This window comes from Moschus berezovskii, chromosome 20, assembly GCF_049115385.1.
Source record: "Moschus berezovskii isolate FMDL1 chromosome 20, NW_MosBer_1.0, whole genome shotgun sequence".
Lineage (NCBI taxonomy): Eukaryota > Metazoa > Chordata > Mammalia > Artiodactyla > Moschidae > Moschus > Moschus berezovskii.
Window position 1 is genome coordinate 28,004,003 of NC_142479.1, and position 19,396 is coordinate 28,023,398.

At 48.3% G+C, this 19,396-nt stretch overlaps 1 protein-coding gene across 1 annotated transcript in view; it reads left to right on the forward strand.

Moving 5' to 3' along the window:
• The first annotated feature begins 569 nt into the window (after window positions 1–569).
• The window catches only part of ASIC2 (acid sensing ion channel subunit 2), a 1,233,617-nt gene continuing 1,214,790 nt past the window's right edge, over window positions 570–19,396 (forward strand). Inside the window, exon 1 of the mRNA XM_088828685.1 lies at window positions 570–1,124. Coding sequence (XP_088684811.1) covers window positions 570–1,124 — 555 coding nt within the window. The remainder of the gene's footprint in view (window positions 1,125–19,396) is intronic.

Sequence of the window (19,396 nt, forward strand, 5' to 3'; positions counted from 1 at the left end):
AACAGCACGGGCAGAGGAGAGGAGCCGGGCGGCGGCGGCGGCGGCGGCGGCCCCTGGAGCTCGGCCGCTGCGCCCGCCTGCAGTGCATCAGCGTGGCCGCCCTGACATCCCCAGGATGCTGAACACGGGGCATTATGCACTGGTTAACAGGCTCCGAGCTGCTGAGCGACTTGTTTTAAGCATTTTCTCCCTCGCTCTCGCTTTTAATCTTGTCTCTAGTGGCGTGTGTAGGGGGGAGGACTTTATTTCCATTGGCTAAGCTCTCCCTTCCCACCCACATCTCTTCCACATCACCTTGGTGTCTCCCTAAATAAAACCAGCCCTCCTTATCGCCTGGAAAAAATCAGGAGCTAGAGTTTGAATGGGTTTTTTTTTTTTATATAAACACTCACCCCTGGCAGCGTGCGGCTGGGCTCTCAGGATAAACTCCGGTGGTGCTGCCCTGCCTGATGCTGGCTTTTCCTTCCCTCCCTTGAACGTCAGGCTTTAAGCAGAGCCCCGAGGACTGGGAACTCTTTCCCTGAAATCTGATCAACCTGAAGCCAGTTGCGGAACTGCACAGGGTCCCCATGGACCTCAAGGAGAGCCCCAGCGAGGGGAGCCTGCAGCCCTCTAGCATCCAGATCTTCGCCAACACCTCCACCCTCCACGGCATCCGCCACATCTTCGTCTACGGGCCGCTGACCGTCCGGCGTGTGCTCTGGGCCGTGGCCTTCGTGGGCTCCCTGGGCCTGCTGCTGGTGGAGAGCTCGGAGAGGGTATCCTACTACTTCTCTTACCAGCACGTCACCAAGGTGGACGAGGTGGTGGCCCAAAGCCTGGTCTTCCCGGCCGTGACCCTCTGCAACCTCAACGGCTTCCGTTTCTCCAGGCTCACCACCAATGACCTGTACCATGCTGGGGAACTGCTGGCGCTGCTGGACGTCAACCTGCAGATCCCTGACCCGCACCTGGCCGACCCCACGGTGCTGGAGGCCCTGCAGCAGAAGGCCAACTTCAAGCACTACAAACCCAAGCAGTTCAGCATGCTGGAGTTCTTGCATCGCGTGGGCCATGACCTGAAGGATATGATGCTCTACTGTAAGTTCAAGGGGCAGGAGTGTGGCCACCAGGACTTCACCACAGTGAGTACTTGGCCTTCAGTTCCTTTCTGTGCTTGGTCCTTTGGAGAAGTGCCACGCTGATGGCCTCTGGCTCGGTTTGAGGTCTCTCTGTGCTTTGGAGCAGGAGGGAGAGCCCTGCCTCCGGTTGAAGGCCAAGAGGGGAGTTGGCCAGAGTTGTTGAAACTGGCAGGAGGCGTCTGCCTGCTGGATGGGGCACTGTTGTCTGGATGTGCAGGGCGAGTGGGGGGCCTGGCCTTGGGCGATGTCTCCCCAGATGTGCCGAGCTGCCTTCCACCCACCCAGAGGGAGGAGGCCTGAGCTGTCTGTGGTCCAGGGCACTTGGTGTCTGAGCTGTGTGATTGGAACAGCTTGTCATTGACGAGGTGGCATTTTTTTTTCCCCCCTCTCTCTCTGCTCGGAAGTAGCATCAGGCACTGCATCCTGTGGGTTGGGCTGGAGCTTAAAGCTGCCAGAGAAGGGGGTGTGGGCCCCAGGCAGCCTGGTTGGTTCCAGTGGCTTTGGGAGCTTGCTGGAGCAGGTGATGCTGCAAGGTGTGGAAGTCTCTTTGCTATCTTTTCCTGTGTGGATTCTGAGCTCCGTGTCAGGAGAGGAGAGGCCGGGGGCCCCGGGGTCTCTGGTCTGCTGGTGGGTCAAAAGCAAAGAGATGTCCAGGGTGCTTGGCCCAGAGAGGAGGGTTTAGATGGAGGCAGGATGGTCCGTGAGATGCCTGCGAGGGCAAAGCATTGCAGGCTGGCTGGTCTGGGAGTTTCAGCTGGAAACTCAGAGGCTCAGTTTGCTATCTGTACGATGATGATGATGATCGCTTAACAACGTGGATACGAGAGGAGTGGTGTGGGGAGGGGGCGAGCAGCTGTGAGAGTCCAAAGCCTGGAGGAGGAGTGTGGAGCTGAGTACAGAGCAAAGCGGAGGGGGAGGTGGCTCCCTTTCAGGCAGGGGCTTCCTGGAGGGGCAGAGAAAGGATGGGAGGAGAGCTGTGTCTGCCTAATTAGCGGGGAGCTAGGCAGAACTTGGCATCACAGGTCTGACTGCTGCTGCTGACAGCTCATTGCTCCCAGGAGGGCCTGGGACATCAGGGGCCTTGGGACCCTCCGGAAGCCCGGTGTGGCTGCTTCTCCCAAAGCTGCCTTAGAGCTTTTGAGTCTCAGAACCTTGCGCCAAATTGCAGTCATAAGTCCAGTGTGCAAATGGCAGAGAGACCCGACTCTGTCGTCAGCTCTCGTCTGAGGTCCTCCGCTTAATTAAGACATGCCCTACCTTGCTCCGTGATACATCCATTCCCCGCCCGCTCTCAGATCCACTGCCTTACCAGCCTCTTGCTCTGAGTTTTTTTTAACGCTACAACTGATCTCTGCCCACAGCCTCTGTGCTTGCTGTGGGCTGTCTCTGGTCTTCTCTAGAAAAGCCAAGAGTGCCTGAGTGTTGGGGGGCGGGGAAGGAGAGGGTACTGCTTCTCGCTGCCTGTAGAGCTCTCTTTCTTGGGGGAGTTGTTCTGTGTGATTTGTTTGAAACACTGTGCAAAAGAGCCCAGCAGAGTCAGGCTGTGGTATGTGGAAGCTGAAGAGGAAGTGGGTCTGAGCTGGGGGGAAGGGACCAGCAGTCCTGGAAGCCTTTCTAAATTGGAACAAACAGGATCCGAAAACATGTCACGCACAAATGATGTCTTAGGTGGCTTGGGGAGAGATGGGGGAAAAACCTCATTCTTGGAGGCTGAAACCACCATTGTATCCACCCTGTGTTTTCTAGTGCTGTGGTAACGCTCAGCTTCTCCACTGCACCATGCAGCTCAGAAACACACTCAGCTGTTCCTCTGTCTGCCTGAACATGCATGACACATGCAGAGAGCAGAGAGAGAGGGTGGCACCAGAGCCACCGCGGTGGGTAGCAGCCTCTGGACCAAGTTCTCTCAAGCATCCACATGACCACATGTCCACCTAGTGACTTCCTCTCAACTCATGACCAAGTTCCATTTAGAAGTAAAGGTTCTCTGATCCCCAGCTGCTGTTTCATACTCAGCCTGTTGTTCGGGTCCCTGGGGTCCCAAGAGGCCAAAGATCAGGCCTTAAATCCTGACCCGAGCCTTTGACCTTGCCAGGTTGTCACTTCAATAGGGAAGCTGCCTGTGGATACAAATGATTACTTAGTGAGTGTCATGTCATTATCTGTCATCCTCATCAGATTCAAGACTGATCCAGGTTGAGTGCCCCTCCTTGGACTGACCCTCAGTCTTCCCCCTGCATTGGAAAGGGGATGGGTCTCAGGGCTGGATTGTGTCCAAAAGGGCAGGAGAGGGTCCAAAAGGGCACCCACTCCAGGAATCCTGGAGCAGGCTTCAGGCAGGGCACTGATCTATTTCGCCCCCATTGATTGCAATGAGCAGCCAGGCTCCAAGGGTGGGCCGTGATGTCAAGTTTGCTCCAGGACCTTGTAGTGAAGGCTAATCCTTCCCACTCACCCTGGTCTCCCTGGCCTCTTGGCCTGGGGTCCAGGTGTGCTTGTCCTTGGCCTGGGGCGCACCAGAGGAGTGAGAGGCCTCACTGGTGGCTCTGGGAGAAGTCAGCTCACCGTCTTTCTCTCCCGTTCATTCTCTGTACCCCGCACCCCTCTCCTTTTGGTTCATTTGCTGGACTCTCCCTGGGCTTGTCCTGTGCTGGGTGGCTTCCTCTTTTATGAGCGGTGGCTGGCTTAGTAGACCAGTAAAGGGTGGGGGAGGGACTGTCCCAGGTGGATCATTTTTCCTGCTTTTCTGTAAAGCACACCTAATGCCATCTCCAGGGCTAATGCTTTTGCAGACGCTTCCTTATTCCAAGTTCTTAGCTGGTGAGCGATGAAGTGCATAATACCCTTTAATTAGCGAATAAGCCATGATTCGAGCAGAGCGAAAGACTGTCAGCAGAGGTTAAAAGTCCCAGAAGCCGTGTGTGGGACTCTGATTGCCATGTAAGCAGGTGTGCTTCATGCTTGGGCAGGTACATTCTTAGCCCTCACCTAGGACCATCTGCGGAGAAGGAAATGGCACCCCACTCAGTACTCTTGCCTGGAAAATCCCATGGATGGAAGAGCCTGGAAAGCTGCGGTCCATGGGGTCGCTGAGGGTCAGACAAGACTGAGCAATGTCACTTTCATTTTTCACTTTCATGCATTGGAGAAGGAAATGGCAACCCACTCTGGTGTTCTTGCCTGGAGAATCCCAGGGACGGGGGAGCCTAAGGGCTGCCATCTATGGGATCGCACAGAGTCAGACATGACTGAAGTGACGCAGCAGCAGCAGCAGGACCATCTAACTTCAGATGCGTACATAATTTTCCTTCCTGGGAAAGAAGAGGAGGGTTTTGATTCAACAGTGTCTACTTGGCAGAGCCTGCCCAGCTGACCTAGTGTGGAAGGAAAGGGTGAGAGGGCTCACTGTGGGGGTGTTTGTCTGGTCATGACTGGATGAGTTGAAGTTAAGATTAGAAGTAGGAAGACTTAAGTTTGAATCCCAGCTCCATCATTTCTTAAGCTTATTCCCTAGGTTGTGTTTTGTACCTTCTTGGCACTGGCTTGCTCATGGAACATCTGATTGTAACCTGTAGCTTTGTAACTCACAGGGGAGAACGAATCATGTGAGACGATGTATATGAAAGTCCTTTTGGGTGTTGTGACAACGATGCAGATGTAAGGCAGGGTCATTATCAAGATAGGTAGGAAGGTTTTTATTGTCCAGGCTACTTGCCCTGTTTGCAGCCCACCAGAAGAGTCAGCTGATGAGTAATGCTGTCACGGTAGCGAGGAGATTGCTACTTTCTCTGGATGGAGCCCTGGGTGAAAACCTAGCATCGCAGTGATGGGGTTTCTTAGATTGGAGGTCACAGCTGGATTCAGCAGCTAACTGTTGCTGACAGGTGGCAATCCCACTGCTTGTAACTAGCACGTGATAGTTTCACGTCATTTTTCTGCTTATCACATTGGGGTTCAACTGCCTCCAAGTTCAGGAATGCAAATGACCCCCCAGTTTGCATTTTTAACCTGATTCCCATAGTGTGTGTGTGTGTGTATGCATGCGTGCCTGCATGTACTTTAAACCTGACATTTCTTAGGAAAGGCGTTTCTTTCTTTTTGTACTGAAAGAAAGGTCCCTCCACAATGGGATCTTGTTAGAGGCAATTCTATGACTCTTAGTCATCCACATCACATGGCCTTAGAGAGATGGGTTGGGGAGGGTTTAGCAAGCTCATATATTTGGAATTCTTGTCCCAGGTTGGTAGGTCCATAGCTAATCTTATTCCTCCTTATCACAAGAGGAACAGGTGTGTGAAGAATGGGGCTTTGGGGAGAGATCTAAGTTGGAATTCCAACCATACCCCCTCTTCCCCGTATAATCTGTAATTTGTGTAAGGCAAATTTCTTAACTATACTCTCTCCATCTCTAATTAAAAACAATAATACCTGCCACTCAGAGTCATTGTACTGATCTAGGGAGGCCAAGGATGCCAAGAGCTAGTGCGGAGCAGATGCTTGGTGCAGGAGCAGGCCCCCTGCTTTGTTTAGCGTCCCATGGGAGTGCTGCCTGAGTCTTGGTTGGATTCTGGCTCTCATGACTCCAGGCCAGGGCCCTGCCCACTCTTCCACACTGTGAGTCACTCACAGCTTTAGATCATGGGCAACCGCTGTGCTTGTGGGATTCTTCACTCTCAGAATGTGTCAAGCGTTTCCTTTTCACAGTATTTCCGTATCAGTTCTGCGACCTGAACACCCTCTCCTTACCCACCATCTTGGCTTCCATGTCCAGCTCATGCCACTAACCTTAGTCCAGGAAGCTTGTGCTGCGCGCCCCGCTCCCCCAACAACCCCTGATAGGAGTCGAGTGGCCTGGGTGCCAGGCAGACATCTTTTATCCAGTGTGTCCTGTGAGTGTCTAGACATCCATTCCTTTGTTAATCGAACAGAGCGCCTCCCATGTAGCAGGGATGGTGTTAGACCAGATCTTTGCCATCAGAGAGCTTATGGCCCCTTTCTTATCCCTCTGGATTGGGGTGGGGGCTTGTTGAGAGCAGGAATCTTGTCTCATCAAACACTTTCTCTGCATCTGTCATGCTGAAAACAGGGCCTGCCCACAGTAAATACCCAGGAAAGCTGTTTTTTTTTTAGTTCCTTGCTGTTTCCTGAATCGATCCCACATCCTTTGCTCATGGGCCTGTCTTGCTTCTCTACATCTCTCACCTCTCTCTATGTCTATGTATTTAAATTCTCCTCATCCTTTAAGACCCAGCCCTAATACCTCTGTGGCCTTCTCTAGGGAACCACTGCCAACCCCTTTCCCCATATCGTAATCTAAATTAATCTCTTCCTCCCCTGTCTTCTAGAGAGCCTTTGGGGTACTCCTCTGATAGAACAGTCATTATGCATACTTTCCCTTGCCTTAGAATCATGAGGTGTTTTGGCTGAAAGGGACCTTGGAGAAGATTTAATTTAATACTTGCATTCTTTAACCACCGATAATTTTTATACATCGTCCATTTCAGTCTCTCCTTCTTGTAAGACATGATTTTTTTTCCCTAATTTTATATTTTCAGGGCTTAGAACTGCTTATCACATGGAAAGCTCTTCCAGTGTGTCATCAGAGTGTGTGAAGCGGGTTTGCAGCTTTTCAAATGTAAGGTGACTCTGATATCAACTGAAAAATGGCCATTTTTGGCTTCTTCTTTTCAGTGTAGGTACCCAGGATTCCACCTGCATTGAGATGACTTGTCCCCTTATTGTTATTATTTTAACAATACACTTTCTGATTATAGAAACAATCCATGCATGCTCACTGGAGACAACTTGGGAAGTATGGGAAAGAATAAAGAAGAAAACCTTGCCCATAATAGCATCTTAGATATAATTGCATGTATTATTTTGGTGGTGGGGAATAACTCCATTTGGTCATACTTGGGTTCACATGTCTGTACATCTAATGCCTGGTCTGGCATGTAGCATACACTCAGCCCATGTCTGCTTGCCTTCTCCCTGGGTCCCCTGGGTATTATCCAGAGGGTTAGAAATTCCTTTAAAGATCCATTTAGTGTAAAAATAAAATCCACGGATGGGTCTCCATGGGTCTGAGCAATACCCCTTTGGTGGGATATATTTTGTCTTATCTGCCAGGAGCATCCAAGGATAATTTGTGAAAGAGGTACCAGCCTCTCTTAACTCAGCTTCCTTGGGTTTTAGGTTCACAATTAAACAGGAGGTGTTCTTTTTTTGAAATAATTTTATTTATTTGTTGATTATTTTCGGCTGTACTGGGTTTTTGTTGCTGCGTGGGATTTTCTATAGCTTCGGTGGGCAGGGGCTACTCTCTAGTTGTGGCGAGTGGCTCGAGGCACCTGGTTTTCAGTAGTTGTGGCACGTGGGCTTAGTTGCTCTGGAAAATGTGGAATCTTCCTGGGTCAGAGGTCGAATCCGTGTCTTCTGCACTGGCAGGCAGATTCTTTACGCCTGAGCCACCAGGGTTAGTCCAAGTTATTCTTTTCTGATGGCCCTTTATTGACAGCTCAACTGTGCATTTACCTGAAGCTGTTGTGGTCCTGTGTGTTGTATGTTTGCTGGACTGAACCAGAGATGTGTTTATTGAACCCCAGCTGGATCTTCTGGCTGAGGCTTAACCTCGTTCCTGGATGAGACCCAACTCCTCATGACCATGAGGACCATGGCCTGTGAAGACCATGAGGTTCCCCTTGCCTGGTCATCTCTGCCTGCCTCAGCACGGTATACAGACCCTGACTTACCCTAACCTGGAAAATTTCTAGGCTCTGTATCAAGATGGTATGCATTGCATTGGGCTTCCCAGGTGGTGCTAGTGGTAAAGATGCCACCTGCCATGCGGGAGACGTAACAGACATAGGTTTGATCCCTGGGTTGGGAAGGTCCCCTGGAGGAGAGTATGACAACCCACTCCAGTATTCTTGCCTGGAGAATCCCATGGACAGAAGAGCCTGGAGGGTTACAGTCCAAACGGTCGCACACGACTGAAGAGACTTAGCATGCACGCATACACGTTGTGTTGAATGCAAAGTAAATGATAGTTCTTATTCCTGAAGTTGCTTGGAAGTCCCGTGCATATTGACCATGCTCTTGCAGAGGCAACCTCTGCCCAGCTGAGTGGATGGTTTTCCATGGTGCCAGCCTCTGGTTGTGATCTTCTAGTTTGCAGAGTGTTAGGTCATGTCTTTCTGGCAGTAAAGCTTTCAGGGGTGTGTTGACTTCTCTCTGATGTGATGAAGGGCTGGGATACTAACTAGGAGTGAATATTACAATAAGCCAAACCATTTACTTGCCAAGAAAGGCTAAAGCTGCATCAGGCCACTGGACTGGTACCTAGTTGCTCTATGTTTCCACTTTTTTCCCTGGGAGCTCTTAGACCTCCAGAATTGCTGATGGAAGAAGGCTACCCGAGAGCTTACTGAATTGAAAATGGAGTCTTTCCCCCTTGCTCCACTGGCTCCCTTTTCCTTTCCACAGCAAGTCTTCCCCTTAATAATGAGATGAACTCTAGACAATTTTCTATAAAGTTTCTGAAACTTAGTTTGCTACCAATTTCTAGAGTAAGAGCTGAAATGGGATGCCATGTAAAAAGTCCCCCAATTGGTAGCTTTTTTATTTTTAATTTTTTTTGAATTGGTAGCTTTTAGCACCAAGCTTGTTGTCAGAAGCATTGTTCCCATAGAGCAGTTCATATTTCAAAGAACCAAGTAATCCCATTTTCTCCAGTAGAACAAAAATATGTCACCTGGGTCTAGAGATATCTGAAAGTGTGTTGTGTGCTGTCTCTTTTTTTGTCGGAGTGTTTGTGTTTGATGGAGCCAGGTTTCCATATCAAACTTGACCAGCAGGGCTATTTGACCCATGATCTATTGTAACCTGAAACTAATGGCCTTCATCACCTCTGCAAATTTGAAATTCCATGTATCATAGTTCTCTCCTGCAATAGACTTCAAGCCAGTCCATACAGATGGGAATTAGTGGTTACTGGAAGCCTGTGATAGGAGCCTAGTTATCAGAATGGGCTTTATTTGAGAAGGACATTCTTCAGAGGGTCATCCTTTGGTTGTAAACTCATGTCTCCATCTCCCAGCACTTATTTTCTCATGACTCAGGTCCATTCCCTATCGATTACCTCATTGGCCACGGAAATTTGTATTCAGGAGAAATAAAGCATAAAACACAGAAGGAACGTATTTGCCTGCATTTATTGACTTCTGTTGATGGAATGACCCAACCTTGGGCAAGGTAATTAGCTTCTCTGGGCCTCAGTTTCTTTACATGTAAGATGAGCGGGCTAAACTAGGTGATTCCCAAGGACATGCCAATTTGTAGAACTCTAATATAGTAGAAAACAGTCAAAGTTTATTTTCTGATCTCACATTTGTTCGTTGAAACTACAATTTTATGTTTGGAGGCAAGGAATGGATGTTATTCAGTAACCAGATATGCTTATCTATTTATTTGTTTGTGTTATGTAGACAGAGCTGTACAATGGAAGGAAGAATACCCTGGTACCCTGAGTGGCTGTAGTGGAAACAAGGAGGCACCGAACCCTACAGTCAAAACTGTCCATGAGCCCTGTGTGTGGTTGTAGTTGATCAGTTTGCCTAGAAGTCTCCATCACACTGGTCCTAGAGTTGTGAGCAGGGGTCTGTGTTCAAGTTAGAAAGGGCCTTTGTGAAAGATGCTGTAAGGTGTTCCATCCAGACCCTCTCTCCTGCTCCTGGGGCTACAGCTCCTGACAATGGCTCCTATCTGCCCTGAGATCAGAAGGACGCCCTTGGTCCTTAGACAACTGGCGGTGCCTGTCTAGGAGACATCTGGGAAGTTATACACCTCCCCACCGCCTGGGGGCAGCCAGGGGCCAGCAACTGACTGACCCAGGTGCTCAAAATGCCAGGCATCTCAAGATCCCAGAAATTAGGGTGCCGTTTTTCACACCCCCGAGCTTTCCATAGGGTCAGGCTGAGCTCCATGTCTCCCCAAAACACGATTTTGCTTACGTCTTCTTCCTTCCCTATCCTGTGTGCCTCCCTCCCTTCTAGGCTTTTCCTGAGTTCATCATCCCTTCAATAAATTACCTGGATGAGGAACCCTATCTCAGGCTCTGCTAGGGAACCCAACCTATGTATTGGTTCGTTTTTGCTTCTCCATCTATTTGACAAAATGGAGATCCTTAGGCACGTGAACCTGTATCTGGCTTGGAGCGAAGGAAATACTGATTTCAAAAGTCTTGTGAGCCTCAGTCTCTCCTGACGTGTCCTCCTCTGTGGTCTGTAACAATTTCCAAGGGAGACTTTTCATAACTCAAATGAGCATCTCTCTGATTGGGATTCGTTATTCTAGGCTCAGCTGTATATTCCTCTTTGGAACTTTTTGTCCAAGGAAAGCCTTTCCCAAAGTTGCCTAAGGACTGAGCTACTCCTATTCTCGCAGCTCCTGCGTACTCCCTGGCCCCCATCCACTGCCGCCCCCACCTCAGGCTGCTCACACCCTAGCTCTCACCTTTACCAACACCCGCCTTCTCGTCCTTTCCCAGTTCTGCTGTCTCTGAGAGTGTCCCTTTCTTGCCCTCCTCCCAGCCTTCACTGGATGGGCCTCAGTCTGGCTTCAGGCCACAGGGAGGAGGCGGCTGCCTTTGATGTTGGCAGTGGCTCGGGCTCATCCATAAAGCAGGAGGCAGTGAGAAATGTATGGCTGACCGGGGTGATGCTCCTCATATGTCACAGAAACCATGAGTGATGAGGAGCCCAGGGAAGAACTGAGAACTGTTTAGCCTGAAAAGGGAAGCGGGTGACCCAAGGCCTGGGGGTGGCCGTCTTCATGCACTTAGAAGGTCCTCCTAGGGAAAAGAGATGAGGTTTTCTCTTTGAGAGGCCAGGGAGCAGTGCTGGTATCCACGGGTGGGAAGTCATTCACAGAGGTGGTATCAGCTGCTTGGAAGGCGCCATCCTGGGACCACCTGTGCTCTGTCATTCTAGCTGAGGCCACACAATCGCTTATTGGCGATGCCGTCGAGGTGGATCAATGTCACGTAAAGAGTTGGATGTAATGACCTCTACAGTTACTTTCAACTCTGAGCATCTTTGATTTATTTCCTTTTGGAACAGATATTTGGGGTCAGAGGTGAGGGCCACTGACAGATGGCTTTGAGAGGAATCAATAATAGAGCCTAGCCAGCACATGCAGCTTGCTACACCCAATACCGTGTAGCTTTGAGGCTGAGAGTTTCAAGAGTGAGGAATAAGATTGCTGCTGCCAGAAAATCCCTGGAGACAGAAGAGGCTCAGTTCATCCAGAGAGAGAGCAGGATGTGTGGGGGTGGTGGTCACCAGGGCTTGGAGTGGCTGGTAAATGATCTGGCCTCCCCAAGGGAGTCTGTGCGGCTTCTGGACAAGTAGTTCCCAGGACAGTTCATTGTAAAATCTGAGCACTAGTGCCAGTCTCAGAAAACAGATCTTGGATATGTTTGGGCCTGGCCTGGTTTCCAGTGGGGGCAGGAGAGACAAAGAGATACTTGAGTTAAAGTTTACTCTAGGGCTTCCCTGGAGGATCAGTGGTAAAGAATACACCTGTCAAGGCAGGAGACACGGGTTCGATCCCTAGTCTGTGAAGATCCCACATGCCAAAGAACAACTAAGCCCGTGCACCATAACCATTCAGCCTGTGTTCTAGAGCCTGGGAGCCGTAACTGCTGAGCTCACGTGCTGCAGTTACTGAAGCCTGTGAGCCCTAGAGCCCGTGCCCCATGACAAGAGAGGCCACCACACTGGGAAGCCTTCCCTGCTTGCTGCAACTAGAGAAAAGCCCACACGGCAGTGAAGACCCAGCACAGCCAAAAGTAAAAAATAAAATAAAAATAAATAAGTAAAGAAAATTATTTTAAAAGGGTACCTCTAGAATGGGTGGGGTTAGCGATAGCCCCAGTTATAGAGGCTGGGAAGGCTAACCTGGCTGGGAGAATGCCCTGCCCGGGAGTATCAGGGTGTTATGGCAAGTGTGGGGAGCATGTAGGGGTACTGGCACCAGAGGTAATTATAGAATGAGATATTTTAGCCAACTGTGGATTTCAGTGCCTGATAAGTGTGGGCTCCAGGCTTGCATAGCTATGATTTTTTGATTTATAAGAAAGGCATATTTGGTCTTCATTTGCTGGTTCCTGGTACAAGAGATTGAAAACCTTTGGAATATCTGGAGGAGTTGGGTGAGAGGAGTATTTTTTAAAAATTGTTTTAAAGCCTTTGTTGAATTTGTTACAACATTGCTTCTGTTTTATGTTTTGTTTTTTTTGCAGAGAGGCACGTGTAATTTTAGCTCTTTGACCAGGGATTCAACCCTCACCCTTTATATTAGAGGATGAAGTCTTAACCACTGGACTGCTAGAGAAGTCCCGGGAGCATCTTTTGTTATTCCTAATAAGGCCGTTTCAACCAGACCTGAGTTTATGCTAAAGAAGTATATCTTGCTGGCCGCCTGGATGGCTTCAGGATGGGGTCTGGTTTCCATCAGTCATGTGATTAGAAGGTTGAAAATTGAGCTAATCACCAGTGGCCAATGATTTAATCAATCCCACCTATGTAATGGGACCTCTCCATAAGAACCTCTGAATGAAGGGGTGCAGAGAACTTCTGGGCTGGTGAACACGTGGAGGTGCTTCTGGGTTTGGCATACCCAGGAAAAGGGTGGAAGCTCGGTTCCCTTTATGCTATACCCTGTCCTAAGGTTCTCTTCTGTCTGTCTGTTCTGGAGTTGTCTTCTCTAAAATAAACCAGCGAGAGGAAGAGAACTTTTCCTGAGTACTGGAGGCCATTTTAGCAAATTCTCAAACCCGAGGAGGCGGTCATGGGAACTCTGATATATAGTCAGCTGGTATGAAGTACAGGTGTCTTGGAGACTGGCATCTGAACTGGGGACCATCTTATGGGTCTGAACCTTTAATCTCTGGGGTTTGCCCGAACTCTGGGTAGTTAGGGTCAGAATTGCTTGATAAGAGGGGAAAACCCACCCGCTTGGTGTCAGAAGTGAACTGTTCTCTGACTTAAACAAACGAATCTTAGTAATGACCTTGTGCAAATTACTTCTCCTTTGTTTCCTCATGTATTAAATAATAATTATACTGGTACTTACTATGTAGAATGGTGTGCTGCATGAATGAAATAATAGAAGCGAAGCTTTGAGCTTCTGGACAGATGTAGAGTGTCAGTATTTTGTTGCTGCTGTTATTTTTATTATTACTAAGATAAGGTGGAGATAAAACTCACTGACAGGAGATCTGAGAGCCAAGGATTTTGGGGGTAAATCCACATTGATATTTGTGAATTGCAAGAAGTATGGGGATGAGGCTGTGAACAAGCCAGGCACCCAGATCCTGCTCTAAGCTACTAGGGACACCCAGAAGATGTCAAAAATAGAATTCCTTCCATTTGATCAAAACTATGTATGGATGTGAGAGTTGGACTGTGAGGAAAGCTGATCGTTGAAGAATTGATGCTTTTGAACTGTGGTGTTGGAGAAGACTCTTGCGAGTCCCTTGGACTGCAAGGAGATCCAACCAGTCCATCCTAAAGGAGATCAGTCCTGGGTGTTCATTGGAAAGACTGATGCTAAAGCTGAAACTCCAATACTTTGGCCACTTCAAGCGAAGAGTTGACTCACTGGAAAAGACTCTGATGCTGGGAGGGATTGGGGGCGGGAGGAGAAGGGGACGACAGAGAATGAGATGGCTGGATGCCATCACTGACTCTGTGGCCATGAGTTTGAGTGAACTCCGGGAGTTGGTGATGGACAGGGAGGCCTGGCGTGCTGTGACTCATGGGGTCGCAAAGAGTCGGACACGAGTGAGCGACTGAACTGATACTGATGTAGTTTACAAAGCCATTAATAATTGCTAATGTTTTCTGAGTGCATGCTGCCTCGCAAATCCTGTCCTTTACCTGGGATTCAGTCTCTGTAACTGGTTTTTTTGGTAGGGAAAATAATTTAGGCTGGGAAAGGTTAAATGACAAGCCTGAAGTCACTTAGCTAAGAATTGGTGGAAGTGGTATTTGAACCAGGTACTCTGGCTCCAGGTCCTCCAGGCTTCCTAAGATGCTGTTTGGTCCTCGCAGTAACTCTGAAAGCAGAAACGATAACACGTGAGGCTCAGAGAAGCTGCGTGACAGACGCAGGGTCGCTTGGCAAGACAGTGGCACCTTTGAGGAGCAGAGTTCCTGCTTTCTGATTCCCGTTGGGGGTTCTCTGTCAGGACATCGAGCTTGTTTGTGCTGGGCTGAGCGAAGTCAGGCTATTCATCTGTGAGTCTTCAGCTCAAAAGACTTGGAAGTTTAGGCTGAAGTTTCCTTCATGTCTCTTGTATATTGCTCGGAGAACTAGGAGCCTGGCTGCTCCCAGGGTTGAATGAGAGCAGGAGAGTGGGGCGCAGGGAGTGCAGCTGTCCGTGTAGCCCCCCATCTCTTACCTGCATCCCTCACCTTTGTGCAGGTAAACTGACAGAAGAGGCAAAGGCAGCCCAGCTCTCTATGACTGAAGGCAAATGAGGGTTTTTTTTTTAATTTTATTGAAGTATAGTTGATTTACAATGTTGTGCTCATTTCTGCTGTGAAGCACAGTGATTTACTTTTCATACATATATATATATATATATATATATATATATATATACACACACACACACACACACTCCAGTACTCTTGCTTGGAGAATCCCATGGACGGAGGAACCTGGTAGGCTACAGTCCATGGGGTCGCAAACAGTCGGACACGACTGAACGACTTCATTTTCACTTTTCACTTTCATGCATTGGAGAAGGAAATGGCAACCCACTCCAGTGTTCTTGCCTGGAGAATCCCAGGGATGGGGGAGCCTGGTGGGCTGCCATCTATGGGGTCGCACAGAGTCGGACACGACTGAAGCGACTTAGCAGCAGCAGCAGCAGCAGCATCTATATGTATACGCACACATTTATAAACATACATTCTTTTTCATGTTTTTTCCATTATGGCTTATCATAGGATTTTAAAATTTTATTTACTTATTTATTTTCATGAAAAAAAAAAAACTGAATGGCTGTTATGTGCTAGGCACTGAGCTAGATGCTGAAGATACATAGATGAAAAAGCCAGCTGTCACCTTTAGGAAAAATTTTTATCTAGGGAGCGCATGAAATCCCGGATCACTGTAGGGTGTATACAATGACATAAATGCATGTATAGAGTCACACTGTGCTCAGTCGTGTCTGACTCTTTGCAGTCCCATGGACTATGGCCCACCAGACTCCTCTGTTCATGAAATATTCCAGGCAAGAATACTGGAGTGCGTTGCCATTTCCTTCTCCATTAAGTTTGTTTTAAATGGAAGGATGATTGCTTTACAATATTGGTTTGATTTCTGCCATGCATCAGCATGAATCAGCCATAGGTGTGCATATGTCCCCTCCCTCTTGATCCTCCTGCCCTTTCCCACCCCTCTGGGTTGTTACAGAGCCCCAGTCTGTATCATAGTATTTTGAATATGGTTTCTTGCGCTACACTGTAGGACCTTGTGTATCCGTCCTACATATAAAAGTTTGCACCAGAGGACGGTTTTGTGCTGCAAGGGGATATTCCAACTTTCTGGAACAAGACCTTCCAGTTCCAGTTCCAGGCTGAGAGGAGGAAGAGGAGCAAGGATGCAGTCAAATGACTGGTTCTGAGACGGGACTTCCCCCAGACCTTTATGGTTGATGACCATGCAGGTGGATTCTGGGCTCATGTCATGCATCTTGGCGCAGCTGGTTTCATTGGTTGCATAGCCAAGGCACCGAGCATCAACTCTGTGAAATCAGTTTTCCCTTTTTGGGGAAAGTGGGCTTTGGATCCTGCCTGTCACAAGCATGGCACCCCTAAGAGCTGGACACACGTCTGTGGTCCCCTCGACCTCCCAGCTCTGCAAATATGCATCAGATCCTTTATTTTTGCCTCCTGGTCTGTTGGCTCAGGAATGTACAGGTGGACAGGCCTAGTAATTCCATGTCACCCTCTTTAGGAAAGTGGAGAAGCTGGAGAAGTCTTTTCTTGCCAGGCTGACACTTGCTGTCCCTCTCAGATTGCTAACTGGGGGGCTCTGACATTAGGACATGAGCATTAATTTTCAGATGTGCATGGAATTCTGCCTTGCTGGCTCTTTCTGCCTCCACATCCCCATTTTAAATCTGACTCTGGCATTTGAAATGGTTGGATAGCATCACCGACTCAATGGACATGAACTTGGGCAAACTCCGGGAGATGGTGAGGGACAGGGAGTCCTGGCAGGCTGTGGTCCGTGGGGTTGCAAAGAGTCAGACCCAACTTGGGACTGAACAACAACAACAGCTGGCAAAATGATAGCTTTATGAGAAACAGATATGTTGAAGGAACCAGGTGGTGAGAGCTTGGCATTGAGGGCTTCTGCCTCCGAATCCATGACTTGAATCTGAAGGTTCAGTCCACCTGTGTTCTGAACAGAGTTGCAGGTGGTAGTACAGCACAGCGGTTGAGTGCCGGGGCTGTGGAGTGAGATGATCTTGATTGAAATTTTATAATCATATACAATAAGTCTTTTACATAAGAAATTTCAAGTTTTGAACTTTCAAAGATGTGAACATATTATAAACTTATTACAGTACATTAGGCAACTGTGTTAGTCGGGTGAACTGTGTTTAGTTGCTCAGTTGCATCCAACTCTTCGTGACCCCACAAACTGTAGCCCTCCAGGCTCCTCTGTCCTTGGGGATTCTCCAGGCAAGAATACTGGAGTGGGTTGCCATGCCCTTCTCCAGGGTTAGTTGGATACCTAGGCTAATTTTGTTGGACGTACAAACAAGTTCAACTTACAAACGTGCTCTTGGAACAGAACTCGTTTGTATGTAAGGAACTTACTGTATCAGTTAGATGACCTTGGGTAAGATATTCAATCCAATTTGGGGAGAATTAAGTCACTTGTAAACTATACATCATGGTAGAGCTCAACTGTGAGTTGGGTCTCACCCTCGACCTTCTTTACATCTCCATCTATTCGCCACCTTTTCGGCTTCTAATTCAGTATAACACTTTTCCATTCCCTTGTTTCTGTTCTTTGAGCTGGGGGCTTTCTCCTGAGATTGTCTGCACTGGGTTCTCTTTTGTATTCTCCTCCTCCGTTGGCTATGATGATAGAGGGACCTTACTCTGGAGTGGGAGCTGTATCAGTTAGATGTTTTAGCATGTCCACCATGATGGTGTAGGGAATTTTAGGTCCTGCTTTCTCCTTGACAGCCCTGAGAGATGTCCACCCCTCTAAGAGTCTGAGAAAGTGGCCAATGAGAGAGAAACATCTCCATGAACTGGAAATAACAGTGTCTTCTAAAGTTGGGGCCAAGGCTGCTTCTGTCTTCCTAGAATGATTTCTTAGCAGAACACCTTTTATCCCCTGGGCCTGTTAGCTATTTCAGGGACATTCTAAGTGGCTATTAACAAATGTTGAATTATGGCTGAAAACCTCTGGGAGCTCGAGTGACATTCACATGAATCACGAGTGAGCTCTGTGCAGTCAAGGCTGCCACAGTGGACTGGGATTAAACAAACAGGGACCGTTGTTCTCCTGCAATGAGGCAAGAAGGCAGCTCCTTGGAGTCTGTGGTCTCAGGCAACGTGCCCCTGGGAAGCAGAACACTGTTCCATAACACATAGCTCATCGCTGTATGGAAGACATGCTCTGGATTTGCAGAGGTATATTCCAGCTTCATATCTGGAGGAATTTGCCACAGTCGGTATGCCCAGGGGGGTTTCCCAGGTGGTGCAGTGATAAAGAATCCACCTGCCAACGCAGTAGACACAAACGACTTGGGTTCGATCCCTGAGTCCCAGAGATTCCTCTGCAGTAGGAAGTGGCAACCCACTCCATATTCTTGCCTAGAAAATTCCATGGACAGAGGAGTCTGGAGGGCTGCAATCCATAGGGTCACAAAGAGTTGGACATGACTGAGCTACTGTACATGCACACCTGCATTATGTCCAGAGATACCCTAGCCAGTCTCACGGGTTATGAGTTATCCAGGGCACTGGTTCAACCAACATTGACTGAGTGCTTCTTATGCTCTGGGCTAAGCTCTAAAGAAATGGAAATGCATAAGGCTTGGTTCTGGAGAAGGAAATGGCCACCCACTCCAGTATTCTTGCCTGGAGAATCCCATGGACAGAGGAACCTGGCAGGCTACAGTCTGTGGGGTTGCAAGAGTCAGACACAACTTATCGACTAAACTACTACTAGTAAAATTTGCACTGGAGAAGGAAATGCAACCCACTCCAGTATTCTTGCCTGAAGAATTCCATGGACAGAGGAGTCTGGCGGGCTGCAGTCCATGGGGTCACAGAGAGTCGGACACGACTGAGTGACTAACACACATACACACAAGGCCTGGTTCAGAAGGTCAAGGAGCTCATAGCCTGGAGGGGAGCAGTAAACAGATTCCGTGAAAACAACCAAAATTTACACAAGGCAACACAGGGTAGGCTCTAAAAATCTTCCAAGAAGAGATTATATGTGTAATTATTATTTTCTTTTTTGCCCTTCAAGGCAATTTGAAATTTATATATATATATATATATATATATATATATATGAGCCTAATGCAAAGGATTCCTGTGTATCCTTTCTCCGGTGGTCCCAGAGATGTCCTCTTTGGCCAAAGGATCCCTCCCGGGAGGCTCTTGGTTGTCAAATCTTCTGAGTCTCCTTTATTCTGGATCTGCTTCTCAGTTTCTTCTTGACCTTCATGACCTTGACTTTTAAAAAAATGTATAATTCAAGGCTAGTCACTTTGTCAAATGATTTTCAGTTTGGGTTTGTCTGATGTTCCCTCTTGATTAGATCCAGGTAATGAGCTTGGGGCTGAATTTCACAGGTGGGTAGTTTAGTCGCTATGTCGTGTCCGACTCTTGCGATCCCATGAACTGTAGCCTGCCAAGCTCTTCTGTCCATGGAATTCTCCAGGCAAGAATATTGGAGTGGGTTGCCATTTCCTTCTCCAAGGGATCTTACAGACCCAAGGATTGAACCCAGATCTCCTGCCTTTCAGGCAGATTCTTTACCCACTAAGCTACGAGGGAAGATCGCCGAATTTTACAGGATGGGGGCAGAACTCTCACTGCATTCTCTCTGGAGGCACATGATAACTTATTTGCCCCAATACTTACGGTGTTAACTTTTATCACTTGATTAACGTGGTTTCTTCCAGGGAGAGGCTCTGAGACTATCTAAAACCCCATTTCTCC